Source organism: Plecotus auritus (genome assembly GCF_963455305.1).
Source record: "Plecotus auritus genome assembly, chromosome: 5".
NCBI lineage: Eukaryota > Metazoa > Chordata > Mammalia > Chiroptera > Vespertilionidae > Plecotus > Plecotus auritus.
Window position 1 is genome coordinate 160127404 of NC_137776.1, and position 10731 is coordinate 160138134.

The following is a 10731-nucleotide window of genomic DNA, read 5'->3' on the forward strand; positions in this document are numbered from 1 at the left end:
TCACAGGGGACCAAATGCATCCTTTGGCAAGATGGGCCCTTGTTTCTGATCGTCAGAGATGTGCATTGTTTCCATGCACCTTCTTGGGACCTCACTGTTAGCCAACGTGAGATATGTCTGAGTACCTTAAGACGCTAGGCTGGTTCATCCCTGAATGATTTACATGGAGGCAAAGACAATTAAATGGCATGTGCTACAGTAGGAATCAGACACTAGCTTATTCCCTCAGTATTCCAAGTAGAACTTTACCTCCTCCCAGTGGTCTTTGGTCTTGGCTGAGAAACTCCCTTCTTTTGATGGCACCTGACAGAGAATTCCAAGGGAGACACTAACACATCAGAAATAAAGGCAGTCTTAAAGGATATGGACTCCATTTAAAGGACTTTCAAATGGCATACAGGAGCACCTGAAGAAAAATAATAAGCACATTCAAGGACAAGCATATCACTCCAGCAGGACTGTAATGAAATGGGTTCAAAGGCTGTCTTTCAACTAAAGCTCTTCAGCTCAATTTCAAAACCATTCAGCTCTTTCTAGGACAGTTAAACATTCAAAACTGGGGAGTATGGAGTTTAGCAAATTTAAAAAAACACACACACACAGACAAAAAAAAAAACACACACCAGAAACACAATCTAGAGTCAGCCTTGGCTTTCTGTAAATAAACCCAGTACATTGCCACATCTCTATGGAAATCAGCAAATCTCTGTAGTTAATCAACAAGTGTTCGCTGATCTAGGCACTCTGGCATGTCAGTAGGTTTTCAGAGATGATGCATGTGATACAAAGTGTTGAGTGCCATGGTGGGGATGAGGGAGTGGGTACAAAGTGCTGAGAGACCAAAGGTTGGGGGGTGGTCTCTCAAAAGAGGTCACATGAGGTCTTCTCAAAAGAAGATACGATGTCGCCAAACTAAAATGGAAGGAGCGTGATTTCTAGGCACAAATAAAAATTTGCTAAAGCCATTGAAACTGTGGCTGTTAAAAGTTTCAGGAAGGAAATCTCTAAAAAGAGTAGCATGATAGGAAATGAGACTGCCATGCTAGGTAAGGGTGGGGTTGGACATGAAGAACCTTTTACACATAGGTGAGAAGGTTGCAGGTTATCTTGAGAGCAGTGGGGAGCCACAGGAAAGTTTTGACCAGGAGCATCATGTGAACGCTTGCACTTTAGAAAGATCTGCCCTGGCAGTGGGTTTTGAGCACAAATTATAGCAGAAAAGAGACTCAGAGGGAAAAGGCCAGTCCAGGTGTAAGAGCTGTAGTTTAAGAGGAGGGCCCAAAGTCAAGTAAATATTAGTAGGTAACTGTGAGGCCAGGAAGTCCCAACGTGGAGAACATTGGACAGTTCAGTGGTGAAAATACAGAGTAGGGATTAGGAGAAGGCGGTGCCAGTCCTGTCTCTGCCTGCACTGTGCTGTGTGTCCTATGGTTATGGCTGCTCAGCCTGCTGCCCATTGTGTGGGGACTTGCTCGGGAAGGAGGCAGTCTGGTATGGCAGACATAGCATGGACTTTGGGATCCAGCACTTCCCCCAGGTTTTAATCTGGGATCCCCTATTTAATAAGTAGGTGCCATTGAGTAATGCGTTTTATTTCTCTGAACTTCAGTTTCCACACCTGTAAAATGGGAAAAGCAACATGTATTCCATGAGGCAGCAGTAAGGATTACATAAAATTAGGTTTGTGATGCAGCCAAACTGAATTCAGAATAGGCAGTCGATCCACCTGTGTTCCATCTGGAGGGATGGTGACAGGGACTCCCTCAAATAGGCATATGCCTGTCCCTTCCCTTTGGGGTCCAAAATCAGTCTCAGTGACATGAGGAAACAGGCAGTGTGTTTGGTGAATTTCTCCTTGGATGTTTGAGAGAGGCTCAAAAAAAGGACAATAATATTAAAGCAATTAAGCTGACTTAAAAGAGGCCAAGTCTTTTATGGTGGAGTTCCAGGTCCTGCCCGCAGCCCTGCCAGCCTGTGCAGAGCGGGTTGTTTTAGGTGCTGTGGTTGTAACATAAGTCCCCCTTCTCTCCTTTCTGGACCTGACAGTATTCTTTTTTTTTTTTTTTTTTTAATATATTTTATTGATTTTTTACAGAGAGGAAGGAAGAGGGATAGATAGTCAGAAACATCGATGAGAGAGAAACATCGATCAGCTGCCTCTTGCACACCTCCTACTGGGGATGTGCCCGCAACCAAGTTACATGCCCTTGACCAGAATCGAACCTGGGACCTTTCAGTCCGCAGGCTGACGCTCTATCCACTGAGCCAAACCGGTTTTGGCAACAGTATTCTTTTTGTGATTTGCTGGATGGGAAGGAGTTTGACATGTGTGAAAGCATCAGGAAGTGGCAGAAAAGACAATGCCTGGGAAGCAGCAGTGCGCCTTGTGGATATTACTTTCATTCGAATATGGGCTCCCGTGAAATCTTGACTTCTGAATGAACTCCATTGATCAAAAAGGGTGACTGTGGGATATCACTTGGGCTATTGGCATCAGAAAACAGACAACCCAGAATTGTCTGTTCCTAAACCACAGTGAACTCATGAAAGGAAACAGGATCTTAAAAGTCAAACCCGTCTTGCTTCCAGGAAAATTAAGAATCTGGACAGTATTGCTAGTTTGTACAAACATAGCTTTTTTTATTTTCTTTTTCTTTTTCTTTTTCTTCTTCTTCTTCTTCCTCCACCTCTCTCTATGTGACTGGTGGAGAGGTGGGGCAGGAAATGGTTTCTTTCAGATCACTCTTCCTCCGTACAGTAAAAGGGAGTTCCCCACAGTTGTGGTTGTGAAATGTTTTTAGGTCCCAGTTCATCCACCCTAACCATTCCTTTTTGCCAGTGCCATATCCCTGTCCTAGGAGTAATGAAAGTGCTTAGCTTCTGATGGGATACCAAGGAGGTGATATCTAGTTGCAGTTCATTGTGATTAGTAAATAAGAAGTCCCCCCAAATAGAAAGTTTGTGTGAAATTGTCAGTTTATAAGTATCCATTCATTACACAGATATTGAGTGCCGTCTGTATTTCAGGCACAGTGTCAGTCTCCAGGGATGCAGAGATGAGCCATGCGTGAATTCTGCTGTCAGAAAGTATATAGGTTACTAGGAAGTCATATCTGATTACGATGCAATGAACTCATGTATGGTGGTTAGTGCTCAGGTCCTTAAAAGGGACAGAGTCAGTGCAGGGGAAGTCCAGATTACTGCTAACATTTTGGGGGTGCAGAAAGATGGAGGTGCTGATCATGAATGGCTTCCCAAGGAGGTGGTTTCTAGACATGGCAAGATATAGAGGAAGGACATTGCAAACCAAGGGAGCCGTGTAGCAAAGTCATGGCCGTAGAACACTTCAGCACATTTTGGGGGAAAAGCGGGTACAATGGAATTGCTTTGAACACTTGTTAAACCACATAGAAAATGTCATAGCAAGAAGAGAAAAAGAGGACAGGCTACTGTACTCAGTGACTGTATGTCCTGGAATGAGCATGAGAGCGAATCCACTGTGGGGCCTGGTCTCTGTGCTTCCGGCATCTCCAATGCGGTAGGCTTGGTGCTGGAGATGCGACAGTGAGCAACACAGTCCGTGCCCCCATGGAGCTTACATTTAAAGGAGGAGGCAGGTAATAGTCACATAAATATCTGATTCTATATCCTTCAGAGAAAAAAAATAGAAAAAATAATCTAGACTGAGAGTAAAAGGGAAAAAGTTCCTTGAAAGAAATTTGATCTGTGATTTAAGAATGAGTAGATTTTAACTAGGTGATGTTAAAATCTCGCTCCTCTCTCTCTCCTCTTCTTCCGTGCCTCCCCTTCTTCTCTCTCTTCGCAAAGATGTCTATGGCATGGATAGCTAAATACACAGTAAGCCAGCAGTGTTCTTAGGTACCACACAGGTTAGAAGTGTGATCTGCGGTCTGTTTAGTTCACTGCTCTAACCCCAGTGGCTGTAAGTAGGTCGTCAATAAATATTTGTGGAAAGAAGTAATTAATCAATTAGTTAATGAGGTACACAAAGTGTAGGAGGGAGTTACAGGGAGGCTGAAGGAGGAGGGACATTCTAACATAATGTTCAAGGCAGCCTGGTATTTCTGGACTTGGAGTGAAAGAAAATAACCCCTTGTAAATTTTGACCATGGGCAAGTAACTTTACTCCTTGAGCCTTACCTTATCTATTAAATAAAGATTATGTGTGTCCTGCCTAATTCAAAGGGTTATTGTGAGGGTGTGATAAAAGAATCTAGGTAAAAGTATAGTGGAAAGTGCTTTCAAATATACAGGGGTGGGCAAAAGTAGGTTTACAGTTGTGAGTATGCAAAAGTTTATTCTTGTATTATTTATTAATTATTTCATTATTTTCCACACAAACAACTATAAACCTACTTTTGTTCACCCCTGTATTTTTTTTAATTTAATAAGTCTTTATTGCTCAGATTATTACAATTGTTCCTCTTTTTTCCCCCCATAGCTCCCCTCCACCCGGTTCCCACCTCACCCTCTGCCCTTACCGCCCCCCCCTACTGTCCTCATCCATAGGTGTACGATTTTTGTCCAGTCTCTTCCCACACCCCTTTCCCCCCGAGAATTGTCAGTCCACTCCCTTTCTATGCTCCTGATTCTATTATATTCATCAGTTTATTCTGTTCATCAGATTTTTTTATTCACTTGATTTTTAGATTCACTTGTTGATAGATATGTATTTGTTGTTCATAATTTTTATCTTTACCTTTTTCTTCTTCTTCCTCTTCTTAAAGAATACCTTTCAGCATTTCATATAATACTGGTTTGGTGGTGATAAACTCCTTTAGCTTTTTCTTATCTGTGAAGCTCTTTATCTGACCTTCAATTCTGAATGATAGCTTTGCTGGGTAGAGTAATCTTGGTTGTATGTTCTTGCTATTCATCACTTTGAAAATTTCTTGCCACTCCCGTCTGGCCTGCATAGTTTCTGTTGAGAAATCAGCTGACAATCATATGGGTGCTCCCTTGTAGATAACTAACTATTTTTCTCTTGCTGCTTTTAAGATTCTCTCTTTGTCTTTTGCTCTTGGCATTTTAATTATGATGTGTCTTGGTGTGGTCCTCTTTGGATTCCTTTTGTTTGGGGTTCTCTGCGCTTCCTGGACTTGTAAGTCTATTTCTTTCACCAGGTTGGGGAAGTTTTCTGTCATTATTTCTTCAAATAGGTTTTCAGTATCTTGCTCTCTGTCTTCTTCTGGCACCCCCATAATTCTGATGTTCGTATGCTTGAAGTTGTCCCAGAGACTCCTTACACTATCTTCATATTTTTGGATTTTTTCTTTTTGCTTTTCCGGTTGAGTGTTTTTTGCTTCTTTGTATTTCAAATCTTTGACTTGATTCTTGCGATCCTCTAGTCTGCTGTTAGATCTTTGTATAATATTTTTTATTTCAGTCAGTGTATGCTTAATTTCTGGTTGGTCCTTTTTTATATCCTCGAGGGTCTCACTAAATTTATCAGCCTTTTCTAGGAAATTCTTGAAAAACCTTATAACCGTGGTTTTGAACTTTATATTCAGTCGTTTGCTTTCCTCCATTTCTTTCATTTGTGATCTGTTTCTTTGTCTCTGCATTTTCACTGCTTCCCTGAGTTGATAGAGTAGCTTTGTGTGGTAGGTGTCCTATAGGGCCCAGTGACTCAGCCTCCCCAGTTACCTGAGGTGGACACTCTTGGTGCACCCCTTTGTGGGCTGTGTGCACAGTCTTGCTGTAGTTAAGCCTTGATTGTTGTTGGTATCACTGGGAGGAATTGACCTCCAGGCCAATTGGCTGTGAGGATCAGATGTGTCTACACTGGGAGAACTTCTGTGCTGGAGACACCCTTATTAGATAAGACTTGCAAAAGCCTCTGTGCTCAGCTTGGATGGGGCGGAGTCTCAGGGTGGAGCAGACAGCATTGGTTTCCCATCAGCCCTGCCCTAATAGGCCCCTGTGTCTCAGTGTCCCGTGGTAATTGCTGCAAGCACCTCTGAGAAAAAGCCGCCCTTGAGTTCCTTCCGCTGCCAGACAGTCCAGTTTCTCCCCGAATGAGCCTGGGTCCCCAGAGTCTCTCCCGGAACTGGAGTTAAGTGCAGCCTGGAGCTTTTGTCTCCCTCCCGCTTGAGAAAGCCAGCCGTGTACTCAGTTGCCCGCCCTCTACACGTGCACGCTTCAGTACCTCTGCCTTCCGGAGTTCCTCTGAGTCTCAGTGTGCTTTTCTCTTTCCTGACAGTCCAGTTTCTTTCCGAATGAGCCTGGGTCCCCAGAGTCTCACCCGGAACTGAAGTTCAGTGCAGTCGGGAGCTTTTGTCTCCCTCCCACTTGAGAAAGCCAGCCGCGTACTCAGTTGCCAGTCCTCTCCGCACGCGCGTCTCAGTACCTCTGCCTCCTGCAGCTCCTCTGAGTCTCAATGTGCTTTTCTCTTTCCTTCTAGTTGTAGAATTTCCACTCAGCCAGCTTTCCTGTGATTCTGGATGATGTCTGTTTTGTCTTTTAGTTGTAGTTTTGAAATTGTTGTGCGAGGCAGCAGTTTAGGTGTTTACCTATGCCGCCATCTTGGTTTCTCCCACCCCTGTATTTTGTTATCAGGTGAAATAGTGAACTCCTAGTCCAGCTGGTGCCCGGCATTCTCTGTAGTATCTTGTAGTGGCGATTCTTATCTTAGGTGGTAGTTTGAACTAAATGACTCAAATCATTTTGGTTCTGACACATAAATTCGTTACTTAACCATTTCTAGAAGTTGTATTTTAAAGTTTTGACTACATAAAGCTGAGTTAGAATACTGAAGTACTGGGTAAAAATGATGTAGATCAAAATGCAAGGAACACCGAGAAACTTGTTCTGTTTAATTGTGGACAAAGATCTTAAACTAAAATCTGTGTATAATTCCTAGGAAAGGGGGTAATTCAAATGTCTGATTTCCTCCTGAATTAGTGAACTTTCTGAATATCAGCTCTGCAGCCATGTTTACTGAGCTGCGAGAAGAAAGGGGGTCCCTTAAGCTAAAATGTCAGTGATTGGGGTTTTGAGGAATTTCAAATTACTAGGAAGCGCCTAGACACTTAGTGACTCCCTAGTGATTTGAAAACCTTGCTGGCTGCTGGCAGTAGTTTGCATGGAGACTGAATTTTATCTCAGCCCTTTTGAAAAAGTAAAGAAGCCACAAATCCAGTAGCTGTTCAGAACAACAAAGGAGGTGCCTCTGGCTTCTAACAGGAGTGTCTCTGAATTCCTCAAGGAATTCCAGGCCTAGGGTTGATCCAGCTGGCAGGAGGTATCGATCTCCACTTGAATTCACTGAATAAATAATGGTTGCCATAGTTATTGAGCAGTCACCACTGGTTGGAGAGCAGGGAAAACTCCGAGGCACCTTTTGTGAGTTTGGCCATGAGAAAGTCTGGTTACAAGGCTCCATAATCAACTCTCTTCCGAAACCCAGCCAGCAACATCGCTCAGTTTCTTTATGCTGATCATGAATATGGTATCTTGAATATAATTCAAGACATGAGGCACGGAAAGGAAGGGAAAGCCTAAATCAAGGGATTGCTATTTTATTCTGGGAGAAGCATCTCTCTCTGGGCTACGAACCTAATTTGAGATAGCTCAGTATTAATAGAATGTACTATCAGCAAGATGATTGTGTGATCAGGCTGCGGCTAGGAGAAGGCTTCACAAAGGACCGAATCCCCATTTGTTCTATTTTAACATTGTTTGTTATACAACTAGCATTAGCCTGGAAATTTTTTTTAAAAAAGGAAAGAGTTATCTGACAATCTCATAAATATTTTCACTTTTCCGTTTTCTTTCATCCTTCCCTAGATGAAGAAATAATTTTTACATAGATGTAATCACAGCTTAGAGACCATTTCATATTCTTTTCTCTATTTAATGTGATGTTATGTATTTTTCCATGTTGCTTTATAGCGTTAGTATTTGTCCTTTCTGATGTCTATAGAATCTTCCATTACGTGGACATACTATTTTTTAATTAACGGTTCCTCTGTTCTTCCACCCTTTATCTTTTCCCAGTTTTTAAAATAGATAATGCTTATCCAAGATATCTTCATGCATACAGTTTTATTCTCCTGTTGAATTTTTCTTTCAGATAAATTCCAGTGAGTGGGATTACTTGGTCAGAGGCAGCGAACATTTCTTAGCTCTTGAAATATACTGCCAAATTTGCACTCTGTTTTTTGTTTTGTTTTGTTTTGTTTTTGCTTTGGAGGGCAAATAAAACTTTTAGGCAGAACACTATTGCAGGCTGGGTTACTCTTGAAGTTCACTCTTGAGTGCATGTATTGAGTAAAGGTAAACCATGGGGACAGATTTGCCTCTGGACTGATTAGCTAGTTTCCTGGAGAAAGCAAAATTATACACTGCAAAGCTTGGGAATTAGGGGACTTCATTGTTGTTTTTTTTTTTGCTTTGTTTTGTTTTGTTTTGTTTTTGGCTATGCCATTTGCCACACATCGGGCATTGTCTTAGGTTTACAATCTATTGAGATGCTGCTGGCAATGTTCATGGTTGGACCCGAATATGATTTTAACACCTCAAAGCTGGAAGGGACCTTAGAGGTCATTAAGTCCAACCTCCTCCTCTTAAGATGGGCCCTAGAAAGGGAACAACTCAAACACAACTAGCCAAGCTGGGAAAGAAGGCAGATTTCCTGGTCCCCGGACCTCCTTTAATTTAGGGCAAGAGGGGAAGAAAAAAATGTCTGGAGAGTTTCTTCATTTTTCTGATGACTTACGCTTTAAGGACATAACTTTGGTAACAAAACTATTCCCAACTAAAAACATTAATGCTGGGGAAATTAGAAACTCAAACGTGATTTCCGATTGGATGGATGTTTTTCATCTCTCACAAATTATTATTTTACATGTCAGTGTACTGAGAGATGAAAACTTTGACTGAGCTAGCTGGGGCCAAGGTCTTCACTAGGAAGGAGGCTTTGATACCTTCATGCTGAGGGAGCAAAGTAATTGGTGCTGGATGGCAGGCTCTTTCTCATTACAGGGAGAAGGGGCATTGCTCTGGGGCAAGAGGTAGCATCTGCCTCAGAAGACTGGAAAAGTCACTTAACATTATACATAAAATAAGAGGTCATGATATTTAACGTGGGGCTCTTTTATATATTGTTTTATTTAAAAAAAAAAAAAGATACTGGTGTCCATGTCTAGCCACATGATAAAATGCCTGCGCTGTCTCCTTCTGAGCCTCCTCCCTTCTCTGTGACTTTGCCATCTCCACAGCAGGAGGACATACATGTTTAGTACAGACTGCCAGGTACAGCTACCTGAGTGTTTCAAGGCGGAAAACAAGGAAAAGATAAACTGGATTTTTCAAAATGCTGGTTACCACGAAAACACAGGAGTGCACTTTGTTTTGGGTCTTGCAGAGCAGCCCTTGCATTAGCCAATGGGACTTAGAGCCTCCCCCCCCGTCCCCCCTTCCCCCCCCTCGCCCCGCCGCCAAGAGAGCTCGTCAAGATGGAAACTTTCATTCATTTGCCTGGATGTGCTTCCAGGTCACTCTGAAAAGGAGTTGCCTCCTGACAGAGCTTTTGTAAGACCTCAGTAGGATAAGGTGTGCAAAATAATAACCATCCTGTCATTCAGTCCATGTGGCTCATGCAGGAAACTGTGTACTTCATCTGCATTATATACCTAAGTTCATCTTCCCAGAAACCCTGAATTGGGTATGTTGTTATCTTCATTTTATAAGGAAACCAGGCCCTAAAGGTTAAGGGACTTATTCAAGGGCACACAGTGAGTGACAGACTGAGATTCAAAGAACTACCTCTAAGAGGGAGGGCACTTTGTAAAATGCCATCTCAACTGGCAGAACAGGCCTTGATTAGGGATTCACGGTTTCTTAAGATGTAACTGCCTCCTAAACGTGTTCTTTTCTATGCCTCTGCAGAACGACATGGGTTAAAAGAACCAAAGAGAGTGGAGGAGCTATGCAACAAGATCACAAGCAGCTTAAAAGACCACCAGAGTAAGGGACAGGCCTTGGAGCCCACGGAGCCCAAGGTCCTGGGTGCCCTGGTAGAACTGCGGAAGATCTGCACCCTGGGTCTCCAGCGCATCTTCTACCTGAAGCTGGAAGACTTGGTGTCTCCACCTTCCATCATCGACAAGCTCTTCCTGGACACCCTGCCTTTCTGAGGAGGAGCAGCCTGAGCAGGGAGCCGCCTCATCTGCTAGCGCCTGCTTGCTGAGCAGCAGAGGGAGGGGTCTGGACACCTTCCATTCCTGTCCTTCCTTAAGAGAAAAAGCAGCTCCTGACAAAAGGAAAGACTTTTTTTTTTTTTCTGGCACTTTTCCTTACAGCCTAAAGCCAGAAAACTTGCAGAGTATTGTGTTGGGGTTGTGTTTTATATTTAGGCTTGGGTTTGGGGTGGGGCGGGGGTTATAGTTCATGAGGGTTTTCTAAGAAATTGCTAACAAAGCACTTTTGGATGATGCTATCCCAGCAGGGAAGAAAAAAAAAAAAAGGATAATATAACTGTTTGAAAACTGTTTCTGGGGAATACAATTATAGTTTCTTTGTATTTAAAAACAAGAACAGCCAAGCGTTGTTCACCAGGGTAGGACCTGTCTTGAGATGATCGCTTTAGAATATACTTCCTGTATCAAGGGTACATATGTGGTGCAAACAAGGCAGAAATTCCCTCATCTTAATTTCTTTCTTCCTTTATTTTAACAAATGGTGAAAGATGGACGATAACCTATAAAT

The 10731-nt window shown here is 42.7% G+C and overlaps 1 protein-coding gene across 2 annotated transcripts in view; it reads left to right on the plus strand.

Moving 5' to 3' along the window:
* The window catches only part of NR4A3 (nuclear receptor subfamily 4 group A member 3), a 35085-nt gene extending 24612 nt beyond the window's left edge, over positions 1-10473 (plus strand). For both annotated transcript variants that reach the window (XM_080668227.1, XM_080668228.1), the window contains one exon: positions 9913-10473. In XM_080668227.1, coding sequence (XP_080524353.1) covers positions 9913-10160 — 248 coding nt within the window. In that variant the 3' untranslated portion in view covers positions 10161-10473. The remainder of the gene's footprint in view (positions 1-9912) is intronic.
* Positions 10474-10731: the final 258 nt, after the last annotated feature.